This window comes from Falco punctatus, assembly GCF_963210335.1.
Source record: "Falco punctatus genome assembly, chromosome: 3".
Classification (NCBI taxonomy): Eukaryota; Metazoa; Chordata; class Aves; order Falconiformes; family Falconidae; genus Falco; species Falco punctatus.
This window is the reverse complement of record NC_137582.1, coordinates 80,874,001-80,893,686: the sequence shown is the minus strand read 5'-3', so window position 1 is coordinate 80,893,686 and position 19,686 is coordinate 80,874,001. Positions and strand designations below refer to the sequence as shown.

The 19,686-nt window shown below is 39.2% G+C and overlaps 1 protein-coding gene across 1 annotated transcript in view; it reads left to right on the top strand.

Annotated features, from left to right (window-relative positions):
* Positions 1–66: 66 nt before the first annotated feature.
* Positions 67–19,686, top strand: part of SPMIP7 (sperm microtubule inner protein 7) — a 39,744-nt gene continuing 20,124 nt past the window's right edge. The window contains 10 exon segments of the mRNA XM_080380630.1: positions 67–4,857; positions 4,861–5,026; positions 5,029–5,313; positions 7,047–7,180; positions 13,051–13,072; positions 13,075–13,207; positions 13,302–13,425; positions 13,822–13,976; positions 16,016–16,181; positions 16,185–16,216. Of these exon segments, the coding sequence (XP_080236756.1) occupies positions 4,759–4,857; positions 4,861–5,026; positions 5,029–5,313; positions 7,047–7,180; positions 13,051–13,072; positions 13,075–13,207; positions 13,302–13,425; positions 13,822–13,976; positions 16,016–16,181; positions 16,185–16,216 (1,316 nt within the window). The 5' untranslated portion in view covers positions 67–4,758.

Sequence of the window (19,686 nt, the reverse complement as noted above, 5' to 3'; positions counted from 1 at the left end):
AGTTTGTTTAACTGTTAACATTTTAATGTTAACTGTTAACTGTTTAATTGTTAACAAAGTTCAGTTAAGTTTAACCCCTTTGACAAAAAGCCTGCAAGGTATGAACTATATTATGTATTTCAAGTGGGTCTTCATATTTCCTTTCAGACAGTTACAGCACTAACACATTTCATAAGTTAAAAAGACTTTTTTCCTTATCATATAGCAAGCTAAAGTTAAAAATTTTGAATCTTTTCAGTAAGATGGAAATTTCCTTCAGGTGGCTCAGAAAAGTCAAATGTAATTAAGACATTTTAAGAAACACGCTCCAAAAGTTTAATTATTCATTGAAGGAAAACCACATAAGCAAAAACTGTCAGCATTAGTAAATAAAAAACAACAACAACAACAACAACAAAGAGATAAATCCTTAGAGAAAAAGGTTCATATTCTTTACATCAGTCTGAACTCAAAACTATATTAATAAAACCCCAATGCAATAAAACTGATCTGTCTTTTCTGGAGTTGACAATGTCTGTTAGGCCTACTAAAACCAAAGACAGAAGAAATACTGTGACATTTCAGTGAACAGATGCTGAAATACCACATATGGTTTTCCCTTTTCTGTCACAGAGCAGAAGAACTTTGAACTTCACCTCTGATCTTGCCCCTGGAGAAGACCTTGACTTTCTAAATGAACTGGTAAAACGCGATCGTAACCAGATTATGGAATAAGAAGACCTAGCATGTATGCACACTGATGTACAAATTAAATAATCTAATGTAATACTATCAGAAATCCTAAGTGATTTACTATGTTCAGATTTCAAAATGTCACTAGGAAGCAGAGACTGTCATTTCAGGCCATTCCCAGCCTGAGAGCTGAGGCCGTACAACTGAATTTCCCGCTCAGTGACAGCTGACAGCTGCGATTACGCACACAGTGGATACACGACCAGTAAACCAGAAATGTACCGTCTGGGTGCCTTATCACATAGCTGTTTCTGTGCATCAGAGCCCTCAACAAAGTGATGCAGCTCTTTTAGCTGAGTAACCTGAGTTACCAGCCACTCACTTCCCACGCCAACTCTTGGTGTTACACCCCCTGAGACAGTTTCTTTGGCACATAGGAAGGAGAAACATCCCTCTCCCCATCACTCATTGTTCATCTTTGAGCAAAAGGTTACTTAGTTAATTCTTCAGCTTTCCTGCATCCATCTCCACATGTGGAGAGGAAGTTTAATCCCACTGGCGGATATGGTGGGTGTAGATGGGAAAAGCACTGGCAAAACCCACACGGGGAAAGCTGGGCTTTGAAGGGCACAGCTCCTCTGTTACGAAGCAGCACGGCCCCGACAACACCACAAACTTAAAAACTGCCCGGCTCCGAAAAGGGTCACTTCTGCAGCAACGCATGCACCTCTTTTGTAGCACAGTGTAAATACAGGAGGGAGAGCAAGGCCAAAGGCACAGGGAGGGAGGGAACTCGGGAGAACCCGCGAACGCCCCATGCTGCAGGAAGGGCAGCGGCGGGAGGCAGCGAGGGCTCGGCAGCGCCGCCCGCCCCGGGCTGTGCGCCCCGGCCCTGCGGGGAGCGGCTGCCCGTGACTCGGCCCCGCCGCCCCGGCACCTCCCGAGGGCCCGGGTGTCGCCGGCCCGAGGCGAGAGGCACCGCCGCGCCGCCCCCCGCCGCGGGACGGTACCTGCGGGGGGTGCCCGCAGCAGCACCAGCAGCAGGAGGCGGCGCCCGGCGGCAGCCCTGCGCCCTGCGCCGCATCGCCACGGCCCCGCGCCCCTTCCTCCGCGCCGCAGCCGTTACCCGCCGCCAACGGCCGCCCGGCCCGGCGCGCTGAGGCGAGCGGCGGCCCCGCCCGGGGCGGCGCGGGGCGGAGAGGTCGGCCCCGGGGCGGCAGGGGGGGCTGCGCCTTCCCTGGCGCGACCTACCGCCGGGAGCGCAGCGGCGGGGCTTTCCCAGCCGCAGCAACAAGCCCCGCGCTTGCAGCTCGGGAGGGAGCGGGGCCGGGGGCTTTCACATCCGCAAACCCCAGGGAAACATCTGCCGCCGCGCCAGCGCCGTCGCGAACCGCCCAGCCGCCGGCTCGCACGTGATGAGTCCCAGCCCCGGAACGCACCGGCACGGCCGCCCTCCGCCCAGGGGCAGCTGCGTTGCAGCAGCGAGGGCTGCGGTGGCGCAGGCCGCACCTGGGGGTTCCCAAAGGTGCAGTGAGCTGGCTTCGTGCTCAGTGCAGTTGTTATAAAAAAAAAAAAAAAAAAAAAAAAAAAAAAGAGGGCAGGGAAGTTTCTATTGCAAAACTAAGGAACTGTGCTGATCCAGTCACTGGCATGAGTGTTTACAGCTGTGCAGCTCGGTCTTTATTGTGCTGCTATAAAAAGACCATTAAAGTGTCTGGCATCTCAGGACATTTGCATGTTCCTGTGGCATAAAGTGTATTTAATTTGTAAGTGAGTAGAGAAAGGAGTTTTTTTATTACTTATTTATTTTAATTTTTTTTGCAGGGGGGAGTAGGAGGTGGGGAATGAGCAATCTGGGAAGCAAATAAAACCTGCCAGGAAAATTTCATTGTATTGGAAGATTTGGTGTGTTGTTACTGTGCCAGAGAAAAATAATAGCTGTTTACATCAAAGAACCAGTAGACTGCTCCACAGAAATCCTGAAGCAAAATAAAAGGCCGACGTCTAGTAAAGAGGACTAGCTTGGACATGTGACCAGCTTCATCCATGTGCTTCTTTAAAGCACAGATCACTTCTGAGAATTGACAGTAGAAATAATTCAGCCTTACTTGTTGAATCTACTTCCCGGGATAATCTGGACAGAGTCCTTGCCAACAAAATCCAAGATAAAGCTTTAATTGCGTTTCACTCTGCAAAAAAAATGCAACAAAACATGAGTCATCTTTGCAACATCTTCCATTCTGCACTTTACCTGGGTCCCATGTCTTTGCCTCTCCTGCCATCGCTTCCTAAAGCTTTCCAGGAGAAGGTAAGCAGCGGGGCAAAAGATCGGTCTGCAACACTGGATGTTGTTGCTAGTGTAAAACTGATTATATTTGGTACGGAGATTACTGAGCGTCAGTAAATACAATCACCAGCATGGCCTTTTAAAGGCTTATTACTGGCAGAAGTCAAATTTTGAGGTATCTTGTAACTAACTTGAATCATAGGTTCGTATCATAGAATCATAGAATGGTTTTGGTTGGAAGGGATCTTAAAGATCATAGAGTTCAAACCCCCCTGCCATGAGCAGGGACACCTTCTACTAGACCAGGTCACTCAAAGCCCCGTCCAGCCTGGCCTGAACACGTCCAATGATGGGGCATCCACAGCTTCTCTGGGCAACCTGTTCCAGCGCCTCAACACCCTCACAGTAAAGAGTCACTTTCTAATATCTAATCTAAATCTATCCTCTTTCAGTTTAAAACCGTTACCCCTTGTCCTTCCGCTATTGGACCCTTGTAAAAAATCCCTCACCAGCTCTCTTGTTGGCCCCCTTTAGGTCCTGTAAGGCTTCTACAAGGTCTCCCTGGAGCGTGGTAGAAAGTGGACACAAGATGTGTCAGACAAAGAGTTCTGTGTTCATAGTGTTGGCTTAGCCTTACAATGCCAGTACTGCATATACAGTATGCTCGCCTGTCACTTTTCCCCTGTTTTAGTTCTTGTGACCTGTGTATGAAAGCTGTCTTAATAAAGAAGGAAGCTTTATTTAGTTATTTTTGTGCTCCATCAGAAAACTACTCAAAAGAAACCCCTACCATTCTGCATTGTGTTATTAGTGTAAATTTGTACTGTAATAAATGTTAGCCCCATTTCTGATGGAGTGTTAATCAAGAGCAAGTTAGGGATTCAGGGAAGTTACATCTGTGTGAGACTAACATAAATGAGAGAAGGATCAGAGTCTCTGCCCTAATTTTTCCTGACAAGACCACAAAATAAAGGCCCTCATAGTGTGAACTGAGCTGTCCAAATAAACGTTTGATTTTTCTTAAGTACCACACCTTTGCAGATGGCACTGAATTCATGCAGAGTGGACCTCTGTAAATCAGACCACTTTTGTTTAGATTGCTAATGAATACTGTCAAGCTTGGGATTAGGAAATGCTGCATATTCTGAGCTGAGACATTAATGGATTCGCTGACCTGATAGAACAAATGGCAAAACTCTGGAGGTAATCAGGCTGCATGGAAAACTCTGATGTCAATGTGATTTACTTATCCCAAGTAATAATTGTAAGTTTTCTGGTTTGCATTTATCTGTGTTTGTGCTTGATAAATTTTGTTGGTGTTAAATCTGTGTTTCAATCTAATGCATATTTGTGATCTGGATAACAGAGTGATTTATTTTAAAATACTTCAGTGAAAACACCATATAATTCTTAGGAAGACTGAAAACTTCTTAATTTTTTCTCTGCTAGCTGAGTAAGTAATTTGTAGTGCCATTTCAAGTTGCTGTGTGTGTCCCCTTGAAGGACTAGATTACTGTGATATGTTTCACACCAGGAGACGTTTCATTGTAAGATGGTTTCCATCATCACCAAATAACTCTCTGCTCATTCAGTCACTCTGTTCTTTTTGTACCATATTTGATAAATCTCTTTTCAGGAAAGAATTCACTGCCTTGCTCTTCACGGTTTCTATACGCAGATATTCTGGAGGATGACCTCTAGTTTTACTGTGGTTTGTTGGCTAGGACTTCAGAAACTTGGAGAAACAGGAGCAAGTGGAGTCTTTTAAGTATACTGCCACGTAAGGATGATAGAAGAGAATGACTGTGGTTTCCCATGGAGCTGAAAGGCAAGCAAGTGCCTTTAAAAAGTCTACCTTGTCAGTTGAACCCGTTCACAAGATGGATAACCAGCAGTATTGAAGTCTGTTTAAGATGTGCACACCTGTTGTGAGAGGTCCTGAGAACAGACATGGCTTTGCCAGCTTTGAAGAGAAACCCAATAATTCTTTCCTTAAGTACAGTCCATTCACCCCTCTAGGAGAGCTAAATTACCCTTTATTCCCACAGTGGGATGATGTACCTTTAGTAATCCCTGTGCAGGTTTTCTGAGTCCAGGAGCAGATGCTAACCTGAAGCCCAATGTTGGAAGAGCTATGGAATCCCTGGTAGACTACAGTGATGTGAAACCTCACCAGCAGGTCCCCATCACAGGAAAGAGAGGCCAGCCTGCCCACAGGAGGCAGATGAACCTCTGGGAGGAAAGCAGCCAGGACAGAAGGTGGAACTCCAGGGCTGTGCCAGCTGCTTCTGTCAGGACACAACTCAGAGGTAAAGCAAACTACTGTTTTTATTTCTTAATCACCAAAGAAATTGGTGATGCTTAACAAATAAATAAAATTAGCTTCTGAACTCTATCCCCCAAGGTCCTGAATGAACAACCTTATAAAATATATTTGCCCTGGATATTTGAACTGAATATGACAACTGCAGCAGTATTTGTATGATTCATTGTCCCTGCTGTAGCAAAGAGGTACCGTCAGCAAATTCTAATGAGCATTCTAATGCTAAAAAAATACAAAAATATTTGGAGGTAAATCATATTTTTAAAAATCTATTTATGTAAATTGTGAAGGTATATGCAAGAGTTCTAATGAGCACCTGTTTTAATATAAACCAAATTAACAAATCATTCCAGAGTCAGGAAATCCTCTGGATATTTCTGCGTCATTTAGTATTTCCTGACAAGTTGCAGTACAGTGCATTTAAACACCTATTCAGTGTCTAGTTGATTAGGGAAGAGAAGGTTTTTAGGACTGCCATCACATGGTGGTCGAAGCACATATTACCCTCTTGTTTTATATCAATGTATTGTACTTATACACATAAAATTGGGTCTGAGCATTTTGTATTGATTGCAGCATCAAAATGGAAATTAACTCTTTTTAACATGAAGCAAAATTGTGTTGCTGGTTACTATTCAGAATTTTCTGATGAAAATTCTGGAAAGCAGAAATACCTACCAAGGGCTTCTAAAGGCAGACATAATGAGCATAACATAAGTACTATAGTTGAATTTTTATAAAGATTAAGCCAATTCCAACAGTTTTCGTAGAGAAATGCTCATTACAGCTAGAACAAAATTTTACAGGAACTCAGGCAACATCTCATATATGAAGGGAGGCATTTCTTATAACATGGTAAAGAAATTTAAATAAGCTTCTTGTTCCATTTTACTATACAGAAATAACACTCTTACTTCATGGTTAGCTATACTTTATCCGTGTTATTGTCACCATAAAGTCTTACATGCTATAAATTCAGGCAGCGGTTTTGGTTCCTTGTTTCTGTCTTCGAACTATGCATTTTAAATCACTTTAAACTCACTGCAGTCATATAACAAAACCCAAAAGAACTCAAGAAGCCACAAGGGATAAAAAAATAGACTACATAGTTTTCCTTTTTTTTTTCTTGCTCATCCCATATAATTTTCACTTTTATTTCTCATTTAATGTGTTCTCCATTTACATATGAAATTAGACCTCAGACAATCAGAACTGATCAGCTGTTTGTTGGTTTTTTTTTCTGCAAGCCTCTGGAAAAGTGAAAGGGAAAGAAGATTTGAGATACGCAATTCTATTTGACCATTCATTTTTCCAACACAGAGAAAAACAGAGACAGAGAGAGAGAGATACTCTGGCAGATAGATACCTGAAATGAACACTGACAAAATCTGAAACTGAATGTCATCGAGTCAGTAGCCAGAGTTACATTTGAGAAATGGAGAGTAGTTCCAGAAAGCAGACAGAAATCATCTTGTGCCTTTTTGGTGATATTTTGTTATGTGAAGTTCATTATTACAGTGAAATACTGACTGTACTGAAGCTGTCAGAAAAAGTCAAACTTAACTCAGGGACAAACATTGAAACAGATATAGTCCAGCATAAATTTCTTAAGGAAAGCTGTGCAAATGTTCTTCCAAAACTAGTATTCATTTGCAGGTTTTCCTGTGATGCTGAGATATTGACTACAAATGTGTAAATATAGATTTAAAAAGTAGTTGAGCTTTAAGCTATTGTTTTTAATGACACTTTAATTTTTAATTCCAGATTTCAGCTATATGATTCAAAGGCCAACTACCAACCCCCAGGCACGTGATGTGATGAAAGTGCTAATCTTTCTAGATATCAGTCCCAAGATATTCCATAGCTCAGTTGTTAGGGGAAGTTGTGCTGGAAGAGAGGTCAGGCATTTTGCAAGCAAATTCTACAGTCACTTTCTTCACTGCGTCAGGACTGAATAAAAAAAAAAAAGAGAGAGAAGCAGCCTTTGAGACGGATTTGCTGAGGTGTATAAAACATCTGCAGCAGACAAGAGTTTCTCCGTTGTGAGTAGATACAGTGCTATGGCTTTGGCAGTCAACAGTGTTACTTTTAACTTCCCCAGCAGTCTTTTGCATCTACTGAACAAAGCAAGTTTATTGAACAGCAAGTCTCTGTTATAGCAAAGCAAAGGTGAGAAGCTGACAAAGGAGGTCATTCTAAGACTGGAAAATCAGAATCTGCGAGAGAAGGGAGACAGCTGAAGAGCTATTCTTCATGTATTCTCCCTTGGTATAGGCAAGGTGCTCAGTGCTAGAAGACACAGTCTTCAGGAAGTTGACAGCATTTGTCTGTAGTCCCCTTCTCTCACACATATGACAACAGAACTTTGTAGCCTTTTCTCTGTGGTTTTGAGTTTTTTCCGGTGTTCAGGAGGGCCTCAGAATTTGACTCTGCAGGTGTATTTGTACCTGAAAGCCTGGTGATGAAGCCCTCATATCCAGTTTGTAATTATTATTCTATTTTGTATGTCTTAACTCAGTGATGGGCATGGGGATTGCAGAAGGAACTAGGGTATTTGACAAGTCTAATGAAGAGCAGAGATGACTTCTTGCCCCTGCTGGAAGCTGATACATCCATAGACAAAGTTTTCTTCAAAAACTGGCAAATAGAAAACACTATAGAGTTTACCTATAGACTTGATAGTAACCTTTTTCTATAAGAAGTCAGCTGTAAACTCATGCCACTACTAGAGTGGCCATATTTTGATTTGTCGAAAACCCTGACTAGTCCAGTATTCCATCCAAGGCTGTGGATAATTAACATAGATTGTCAGCATACTTCCTTCGTATGTTTTCCTGTCATGTGATGGCTTGTTGACTAGGAATTTGTGATGAGGAGATGGTATATTTGTAGTTAGTAGTTGTGGATTCATAGATTTGCCTTCAAGAATATATCCATTTGCTGTTTGAACCCATCACTTAACTTTCAGCCCTCTGTTTCCAGGTAATTTGTGAATATGTTAAGCAACAAAGTCCTAAGCCCAGATGCATTACCTCCAGGTCTTTCTACCAGTGATGTCCATTCACCTGAAAAATTTGTCATTTAACCCTTCCCTTCTTCTGTGATCTTCTAATCAATTATTTATCTGTGTGAAGATCTTATCTTTGTTCTGTTGTTACTAGGAGAGGCTCTGTCGAAGAACTTTATGCAGAACTTGTTGAAATAATTGTGGTCACATACTAATTTCTCAATGGCCTTTGTGTAGGAAGAGTTCCCTTCCCAGTGCTTCTTCTCCTGAAGCAAGAAGCATTTTCTCCGGAGTAATCATTACTCTGGTGAAGTAATCATCCAGGAGTAATCCAGAATCAAGCAGCGCATTGAGTGTGAGGCATATCAAGGTAGGATTCCAGCCTCTCCTGCCTTTCAAATAATGATTGAAAATGACCGTAGGCAATGCTGCTGCAGCCCCAGTTTGTAACATAGGTATCTAGTGAGATAAAGCCTTTTATCTGCCTGCAAAAAGAGAAAGAACAAAGGTTAGTCAGAGCAACATGTAAAGCAAAGAGCAAAAAAACGTGCAACTTGAAAAACATCAAATTAACAATTCAAGGACCCTCATAAGTATTATAGCATATAAACAAAGTCAACTAAGAATGAAAAATGGCCTACAGTAACAGTAGGCTCAAGAATATCTGTGCTATCAAATAATTACCCATAACACTATGAATTGTGTAATAGTACACTGCCTAATAAGCTAGTAGGTCATCTGGAAATAATGCATCAAAACTTAGAATAATCTCTTGAGGGCTGAGTGCCATTGAATAAACCAACTGTGGTTTCACTAAGGATTTGATTATTTATCATCCCTACAGTTATGTATTTCACCATGTGTTTGTTTTTTACTTGCTCAATAGCAATGATGCTTTGTTTATTCAACAACTTTGTTCTTTCTCCATTGCTTCTTTAGTCATGCATGTCTTTCTAATATAAACTGATGGGGTTTACGCTTATTTAGAATTAGTTTTCAGGGAGTGATTTGTAGCCTTTTCTTTCAAAGGAGTAAAAGAGAAAGAAGAAATAATGTTAATGGGCTGTATTTCTTTTCTATATGTAAAAAAAGTAGAATAATTAACCAGAGAACTAAGCAAAAACATCTGGAAGAGTTATCTGTAAACCTTTCGTTTGCTTGCTGGGCCCACTGAAGTCAATACTCCTACTGATTTTAAAATACAAGATATCAAAAAACAGTACACAGTTTTCAAATGACAGTGAGGTTCAGTGAAACTTGTGAGACTGCTGGTTTTGTGAAACCTCTGTATATTTCTTTATGTGTGGACATGAGAGTCTCACTTTTTCCTTTAAAAACAAAACAAAAAGATGTTCTGGCTTTCATGCTTTCTGGGAAACAGTTTAGGAATACGAATGAGTACATCTTCAGTTTCTGACTCAGAATCTAAACCAGAAATTCCCTACATTTGTTACCCATCACTGAATCCTCCTTTGTCAGATTAGGAGACTAGTTTAAGTAATAAACTGAAACTGACAGTATCATTAAGCTTGTCATTAGTTAAAAGTGACAAAGCCAAGACACTGAGTTCCCAACTTGGACCAGAACACATCATGAAATTTTCAGTCCTGGGGACTGAGCAAATCATTAGCAGCATTGAAACCTCCAGAAAGTTGACTTGAAGAAAAAAATATTACAGTTTTTATGCTAGATCTTTCCACTGGAAGAAAAAGGAGAAGTAAATGTTAGATTAATCATCCCAGCAGTAGGACAGTAGTGTCAAGACAGCAAATTACAGTATACAATGCAAGAGCAGAGGTCTCTAGAAATTCCAATGTACAATTATTAAAGCAAATGTAAAATTGTATACGTCATCCTTTGTACAGGACCTTGTAGCTGACCTGTTTTACACGTACAACACAAAGAACAAGTTACAACCTTTAGCTCTTTAATCAATTAACCAGAGGAAGACTTTTTATGGAACTACTAGGATATATGGATATTTGAGCCATATACCTCTTTACTTTAGAGGGCACAAGTACATGCATACCTATCAAGTAATTACAGTATTTCAGACATAAAACTTAATGGAAGTATCCCCATATGAGTAGAAGTCGTATATTTGCAAATGGCATTTAAAGTTTATACAAAGCTGAGGCAATGAAGGTGCAGCCACCGTTTTTACTGCAAGCATATTACCTGCTTAAGAGACACTTCCCAAATTATTGTTTAAAATGGAGAGTGATTCCATTTGAAAGCTCTTCACAGTGCAAAAATCCACAAATTCTATCAAGTTTTTCAAAAGCAGCATCTTGAAAGTTACAGCACATAGTGCAAAAAGCTGTTTTACAAATCAGGTCATATTATTTCAGTATCCGCATATAGCATTAGGATACTAAACTTTGTTTTACTGAAAGCTCTGATTTTCTTTTAACCTTTGTCAGAGTGATTAATTCTGCAAGAACTAATTTTGCATTCTGCACAATGGTTTTCAATTTCTAGTCTTTGAACTATTTACTCCAAATTATATCTAAAATTTCTACAAAAAACTAGGAAAAGTAACTCTATTATGACATAGCTTATATTTGCTACATAAAGGTTCACATATGCATTTGAGATTTTAAAGGGGTCTGGCGGTAAAAAGCAGGTTGAAAGCTACTTAAGTAATACATTCTAGACACTAAATAATAGTTTCCAGTGTTCATAGAGTGGTGTGATGGCTGTATGGCTGCCTATCCCTTTTACTAGAGTATAACAAAGTATGTTTACAAATACACCTTTTCCAAAGTCACCAAAAGCATTATGCTACCTAATGGCACAGCAGTTCAGATGATAATCTCATACATATCCCTTACCTTACTTATGGGATTATTTTGTGGGTTTTATCCTGATTCCTTAAGGAGACAGGTTGTTTCCATTTATCTGTTGGTTCTCTCCTAAAAATTTTTAACACCATTGGCCATTTTTTGCCAAATTTGACAGAGATACAAACATCTCAAGGATAACTGCATCCCTGCAAGATGTTTGAAAATTTAAGTCTGGTGAGAGGAAAGACATAAATGAGTGTTCCTCTTGAGGGAGCTGAAACTCAGGCATTGTAACATACTTCTATTTGGCAGCAGCTTACTATTATCAGCATGTGTGTACTGGCTCACCAGTCAGCACATATGTGACTCTGTAGTAATTGCAGGATGTGGCCTTTTGGTGGGAAAGCCTGATTTACAGAACTTGGTCAGGGAGAGCTCAAATTATTGGAATATGAAGTTCGGAGGGTGAAGGAGACAAAGAAATACCTTTAGGAAATCATTCAGCTGTTTCTTATGGAATAGAGTATTGCTTTTGGAGTTGGCAAAAATTATGTAACTGTAGAAATGCAATACATAATTCCTAGTTTCAACTGCATTAGCAAATTTTTATTACTATGTTTTATAATTCGGATACTTTCCTTTATACAGTTAGTACTGTGCATGACAATATATGAAGTAGGCCAAACCATAGCAATGTATGTTGTTATAGTATTTATCACTTACTTTCATCTTCTGTGTAATTTAACGTGTTCTTGTGGATGTTTGTAATTCGGAGTGGTAACAGGCAGCTGAACATTGGTGCATCAATTTTTATGGCAAGCCATGAGTTGTTTTCATACAGTTTAAAACAGTAAGGATTGCTGCAAATTGATTAACACAATAAGAAGCCCTTTCTATCGGTTTGGAGAACTCAGGTGAAAGTTGTTCCTGCTCTGCATAACCAAAACCATATTTTTGCATTTTGTATGGATCCCAATCTCAAGGCAAGTGTCTGGTGCCCTTCTTGTAAAGACAGAAAACATATTGAAATAATTTTGTTTCTAGTCTGCTTTCCATTCAATACACTTGGGCAGTGATTACAGTAGTGTAGTAACTTTTACAGTTCTTCATCTAATTATATTGAAATAAGCGCAATATTTCAGGTAGCTGTGTGTTAGCATGACCAGATTTTAATGGTGGCTATTGCTCCAATAATTTGCAATTTTTGAACTGTTGCTCCGGTTAAGGTTTTTAGACTGGAATGTGAGACTGATACTACCAATAGCAGTTATGTGAAACTGGCAACAGAATTAGAGAAAAAATACCAGTATTTATATATATATATATATATATATATATATATAAATGCCATAGTAAATCCTCATACTTAATATAAATACTCATGTATTTATTACTTAGGCATGGCCTTGTTTGGTGCAAGTCACAAACATCTAAGTAAATAAAAAAAAATCAATGATTCTATAGCCCAAGTCTAATTAAGTCTTTCACATATTGAAAACGTAATGACATCCTTCATCCTTCTACACTGATGAGACTATTTATAGTCCTTAAAGTGTTGCATGTACTTAAGTAGTTCTTTGAGTTGGACTCCTTTTGTAGCAATGAACATCATACAAATACATCAGGCATACGGGAGGGACTGCAAAGTGTATTTACTGTACCATTTCATAAGTAATATAGCAAATGGAAAACTGCATTCTTGAGGAGTAGAGAGGCGAGGACATTCTATTAGTTTTTAAACTTGTATTCACTATATTACATTTTCCTTCCTGAATAGAACTCCTCAGGAATAGGTCCACTCCTGATTGCCGGTGCTGGCTGGTGAACTATGTGAAATTGTATGCTTCACATTCTGATGCAAAAGAAGATAGTAAACTGGGAAAATGCAGATACTTACAGTTCACTCTTTAAACAAGCAATCATAGTATCATATAATGATAGCATTGCTTTCTGCCATGTATTTGATTTCTCTTAGGAATCAAGTGATCCTTCTGAAGGTGAAGAGAAGAAAAAGCAAGAGACTATTTCTACAAGTCAAATACTAAAAGTGAGACACCATTTCTTTTGAAAATTGATTTTGCTTGTGCTTTACTTCGTTTTGTCATCTTTTTGCTACTATGCACCTTTATGTAGCAGGGCATGTAAGACTACAAACAATTTTTCTTTCATTGAAGACTTCTGGTGTTTTAACAGCATTTAGCATAGGATTAACCTCATGAACTTCAGTTATCTAAAAGCTTGTATCCAGTCTGTGCCTTTCAACTCCACTTCCTCCATAGGTAGTGAAGAGAAACTGGAGTTTCCAAAAGGGCATTATGTACATCTGTCTTCAACCCCTGTCACAGGCATGGTATGACTGGTGTCTAATCTCTATTTATGTCTCATCTCACTTAACTGCTTATTCAAATTTAGACAAAATAAATCCCATGATCACTGTAAGCTTATTGGAAGATAAACTACCTCTTTCAATTAGTGAGTGAGACAGTTTTAAAGAAGATGAGCCTGTGAACTGTAACATAACTACTTGTTCTCCAACAAGCAACATTTAATTCCAGGCTTTTAATTTCCTTTTAAACTAGAAACATACACATTTTTTATTTTCTACACCCTTATGTGTCACATAATTCCTTATTATCTAGTTACCAATGTCATTCACTAATGACTATACAGGAATTTATTTCTATTTTTTGTTGTTGATCTAGAGCTTACAAAGAAATTTCTTGGGATGTTACTTTCCAAAATCTAGTCTCCAGAATCAACAGTGAAAGTGTTGGTTGATCCTGTTTCCCAATGTTTCACAAAAAGGAGATACAATCCTGAACCTGAAATAATCCAAGTCAGTGCACAATTTCTTGCCAATTGGTTTTATGTTTTGCTAGTGAAATGTAGCCTAAATTTTGTGTAGCTGATACACATAAACCCACAGCAATGTTTTCAAACAAAAACAGCCCCAAGTGAGCATTTAAGGTCATCGGCACACTCCAGCAATTGCCTCAAATGATTGCATACTTTTTCCATCCCCCTCCCGTACAAATTAGTACAGAGGAAGATATGCATGCACAGTACCAAAAGAGAGAGCAAGGATATCAATGAAGAAGTGGTTGACAGGAATGATGCTGCACCATAACAAATTTCACGTTAAGCTAGTTTACTTGTGATCATTAATTGTAATAATTATTATTTTTACTAAACTAAAATTCAGTCCTGCAGTTGGTTCTGATTACTGCATGAAAATCTATTAAGCCAAATTAATTAGGTAATGTTGCCTTACAAGAAGCATCTAATTATGATTTTAAGTTGTTGGATGCTTCTGGGACAGATTTCAAACAAGATCTTTTACCTTTCCCCAGAGACCTGTTGATTTGTAAGTTCTGGTTTTTTGTGAATATCAGGGTCCTCTGAACATTTCCTTTATGAAGTCTGCATACAGTTAATTATTTCAGAAGACTAAACTGAGCAGCATTCTTTATCTAGAGAAATTAAGATACTCAATCAATAACTATATGAGAAGTATACTCTAATATCCTTCTCCTGTGAGAGACTTAAATATAAAAAGCAGAACAGAAGAAAACTATAAAGCTAATTATTGTCATGATTTCATACATCTGATGTTTTCATTAAGGCATGACATTTATGAAAACACCATGGTAATCATACATGTATACAAACTCAAGTTTTTTTCTGTTGTCTGTAGAATCCAAAACAATCACTTGTGCCTTGGTGTCTTTTCTTCACTCTGTATTTCACCTATTTTGTTCTTAGAGTGGAGTATTTTAGATGAGCCCAGCAAAGGGTGGCAGGAGGTTCAGAAGGGCTCAGATCAGAACCAAGTAGAGATGGGGAAGGAAAGGTGGTCAAAGCAAGACAGGAAAATTAGAACATGACTCCTTTCCAGGCCATGAGCCAGCAGATTTGCTCAGTCAAACTCAACGGATGAGTGTGCTACTGGGCACAGTCAGGCATACAATGGGAGAGACATGTACCACTGCAGGTTGGAAGGGAGATAGAAAATGCTATCATTATGGTTTCTTGAATGTTGCTCTTTCAAATACAGATGTGGACAGTGAGAGCAGCTTGCAAGGACAGACCAAGAGAGAAATTCAGACTTGATGTTAAATTTCCCCATGTTCTCAGTAATGGAATAAGTCTTGCAAGTAGAGAAACACTACATTTTTAAAGAAAGCTTGCTTGTACTATCCTAGGAAATTGACTGAAGTCCCAGTACCTGAGGAGGAAGATTAAAAGACAAAATTCTGTCTGCTGAACTGGGTCATTTAGCATATATGCCAACCTAATCATTTACCACGGTCTTTTACCAAATTCAAATGAGCATTGCATCATGCCACAAGCAAAACTTTGACTTGTCACCAGCTCTCTTTTGGGACCTCATAAATATTCTATGAGAATATTCTGTCTGGCAAAAAAAAGGTGATTGATCTATTTTGTCTTTAACAGTGTAAGTCGAAGCTCTCAGTCCTCTCATATCCCTTGTATACCTAAGGACAATGTCCCTGGGTTGTTTCTACTTTCTGCATTTTTGATTAAGCCCAAGCAATCCATCTCTGATTTTCTGAAGCAAGAGTTGTAGATGGACTATGTTATCTAATCTTAAGGTGTTTTCTGGTGCCACAGAAGAGTGTGTGCTGAGTCTTCTCTACTTGCAAGTGACTCCAGCCTTTTACCAGTAAACTAGAAATCAGTATCCATTACATCCTCTTTGGAAGAATACCCCAGTCTGATCATGGGCATAGCCAAAAAGACAAGAGATCTATCTCATTTCCATTCTTCCCAAGCTTCTTCTCTGCACATATGTACTAGAGCTGTAATGTGTTATGTGCTGCAAGTTCAGCAGATGATTGTTTTAATCTTGGGACATGCCAAGCACACAGGGCAGTTCATCTCCATGTGTTTTCTTGTGGAGCTTTTTAATAAATAACTAGAATTTTGGAGCATGTACTATATGGTTCACCTGCCTCCACCAGCTGTCTTATGAATAATGTACATATATTTGATTTCATTTCTATCCAAACAGTGGCTTGTGTTGGTGCAGTAAATTTTGAAGACATTGACAATTTCAGTGTAGTCTTAATCCCACTTAATCATATATGAACTTCAAAGCCTCACTATACAAGCACTGCACAGTATGTTTCTTTTATTTGCATGGTCTTGATACTGCCTCTTGAGTTCTTGTTACTTAGGAAAGGGGAAAAAACACTTAAAGATCTGGTCTTGGGCCAAAAGGATGAAAAAAAATGGGGGAACACTCCTTATTCTTTTTAATAGCATAAATGAGGTCTGTAAACACAGGAAGCATGGTGGGCTTTCAGATGCAAGAGTGAAATTAAATAGTCCTTTTTAATAACTGAGTCAGTAGTAAATGGCCTACAGCAGTAACTGCCTGCAGTGGTCAGTGTAGGTCTGTATAAATCTAAGGAACCGTTCAGCCTATATATACAAAATTAGTCAAGGAAGCTGATACAAAATAAGCAAAGAGATGTCTACTGAAATGATGGTATAACAGATTTTATCCATCTACTTGAGCTATGGTAAGCTTAAATGCAACCTGTTTTAACTACATGTGAATTTGTCATAGAACATTAAGGCCTGATTCTTTATTGTATCACTTCAGTGTTACAGTTTCAGGGAAATTATGCTCCTAACATCATGTATCATGCTTTTCAACCGAAACTGTTGATGAGGTTTCTTTCCATCCAGGAGTTGCTTTGTGGCCCAGGTGACCCTTGCCATCCATCTAGTACAAAACAGTCATAATGGACTAACAATAACTGACTGTTGGACCAAAATCTGCCCTTAGTTTGCCCATCCTGGGAAGTAAAAGCTGCTTGTGGTAACATCAGTGCAATATAGTGTTTGGTATAATGAAGTCTTCACAATCAGCAGTCTCTGACCTAAACTGGGATGGAAATCAGAGTATACTGTCCCTCCTGCTATTAACCTTGCTAGACCAATTGCACAACCAAGTTTTAAGAACTTGGCAGGCACCTTTCCATTTTTCTCAGTTGAGAAAGGTTGCCTGTGAAGCTAGTCTGAGCACATTTGCTAGACCATACCCCAAAACACCTGACTTATGGTTCCTGCTGATGCTGAGACTACCTAACACAGGCATTCCTGTAAACTCCCAGCAGGAAGAAATAGATTTGCATTACATTCAAGGCTCAGGTGGGAGGACATGGAAGAGAAGGTTCTGAGCTTAGCATGCACCAGAAATTTCTGCTGATGCCATTCCAGATAGAGTCCCTACTTCCAAAAAAGCTATTTTCAAACTATGACATATTTTCATACTTCAAATGCTTCCTGTTCTTTAGTATTAATGAACAGGTCTGTTGGGTAGAAGTGTGTGTACCACTGTTTGATGGGTAGTATGACTTCAATATTGCCATGTTAAAAATGTATGATTTTTAACTTTAGTCACTAGGTGACCTTTGAGTTCACAAAAGCTCACTGAATGCCGTTACAGTTTACTTTTAGCTAGATCATGAACTTTGAAAATCAAAGGTTTTCACTTTAAGCCTTTTCTAAAGTTGTCTTTAGTAGCTTGAGCTGGTATAAAACATTTATTTGCAAACTTTTGTGAACATAAAATGGTAAAAGTAACAACTTAATGGTAAGAACTAAAAATGGTAAAACAAGAAAGAGACTGTGCTGTTTACTTACTTGATTATCTCTTTGCATATGCCTTTCCTTTCTGTCCTTTCAGTGCTCTTGCACAGTCCACATGAGGAAACTGCAGAAGGGGGAAGCAGGGTGAGAGAAGTTGTAGAAGTATTGCCCTCTCTTTTCTGAAGAGAAGACATAATGCTGGGCCTTACTCACATATAGCAGAGTATGGGTTAAACATTCCTACTTGCTGGGACCTGCCTTGGAAGTAGCTGGAATTTCTGAGCTCCACCTTAGGTCTGTTCATTTCCATTTCTTACATCAGCTTCAGGGAGAATGCATATCCTTTTGCAGAGCATCACATGCTGTCACACACGTGTGGGGAACAGCACATCATTCTTCACACACCCTTACTCATGACAGCAGTAGTTTCACAGGCAAACTAAGGTGCTAAGCATTTTAAGGTGGTCAAATTTGACCTGTATTGCTACAACCAAACCTATTAATACCAAGCTTTTATGTACATAAGGCACCATTCTGATTGTTTTATCTCATCTCCTGCACAAGTCATCTGATTTCTCACAGCCTTAATCCAACTTTTAACTTCTGCTTGAATTAGAACATAAAATAGTATAAAATGATTATTGAGAAATGTGCCTTAAAAATAGAGTGCACACAGCATACAACACTGTGCTGAACAGGGATTTCTGAGCTGTAGGGAAGTTAGCAGAGCTATTAACCCTTCATTCTGCCATGTCATATTTCTGTTGCCATAGAGCTTTGAAGAATAGAAGCTGATGTGTACACTGTGCCACAAACACAGACATCTTGTCTGGAGTGATTTGCAGCATACGGTCTCACAGTAAGTTTGAGCAAAATAGGTTCTCTGGTATTCTCCATGTCATTTTCCTATTTTTTAGTGAGTGAGGCTATGGGTTTCATTGATTTCTGGCAACCAGGAGACCAAGATCTCTGAGACCTAAAGGATTCTGACATCTCAAAGCTGTGAAAATCTTAATTCCATCTGAAAAATTCTATGAAATTTTTCATATTTATTCTCTGTCTATGATTGTCAGACATCAAGATTGGTATGATTTTAAGCAGAGGAAAGAATAAAGTCGGAAAGAAGACATAAAAGTGATCCCTGTACAGGTTTTTTTTCCTGCTTTGTGTGCTTGCCAGTAGTTCTAGAAAGATGTGTAAAGGTATTAAGGCTGCTAGACTCCCACCAAAGTCCTTGAGAAGTTAAATATACGGATTTGAAGTCTAAACATGCTTTGTAAGTCTGTAAATGTAAAAATCTCGCTACAGATAGTCACTTTCACTCTTTCCTGGACTAGTAGTTGCACATCCTGCCTGTAGCACTTGGGCAACAGCATCGGCGCTCAAGCATTATTCCAGAGCGAGACACTATTCTTCCCCAGACCATGCAAGAAAGTGGTTACCATTCAAATTATTAGCAAAGCTGAAAACAGCTAAGAGTCATCTGTCATGTAATTTTGCAGAGACAAACAGGAAGAGTGGTGAACCTGGACATGTTTTGCATGTTACCCTTGCACCCACCCTCTCTTCCTTTTGGCAGAACAGGAAACCGTCTTCTGTTTTTCTTTTTTTTTTTCTTAAGGAATTAGAAAAAAGAAAAAAGTCATTACTTATGCTGTAGCTGAGCCTAAAAGCCCCTAGTATAAGATTGGTGTGATGAAAAGCTGCTTTACATAACCTAGCACTCTAAATAATATTCTGAAATCCTTAGTGTGCAATTTGGAAGTTTTACAGATGGCAATCCAGGTGCAGTGTGATTAAGTGGTTTGCCAAGTCCCATTGGGAATCTGTAGCACAGTTAAGAGTGAAAATTCATGTACCCTGAGCCCTAGCCTGTGCCTTTTTTTTTTTTTTTTTGCCAAACTCTGCTATTGAAATGGTGCTTTGCTGAAACCTGATTTTAAAAATATAATAATTTTTTTTTAAATTATAAATAATGCAACATGATGGC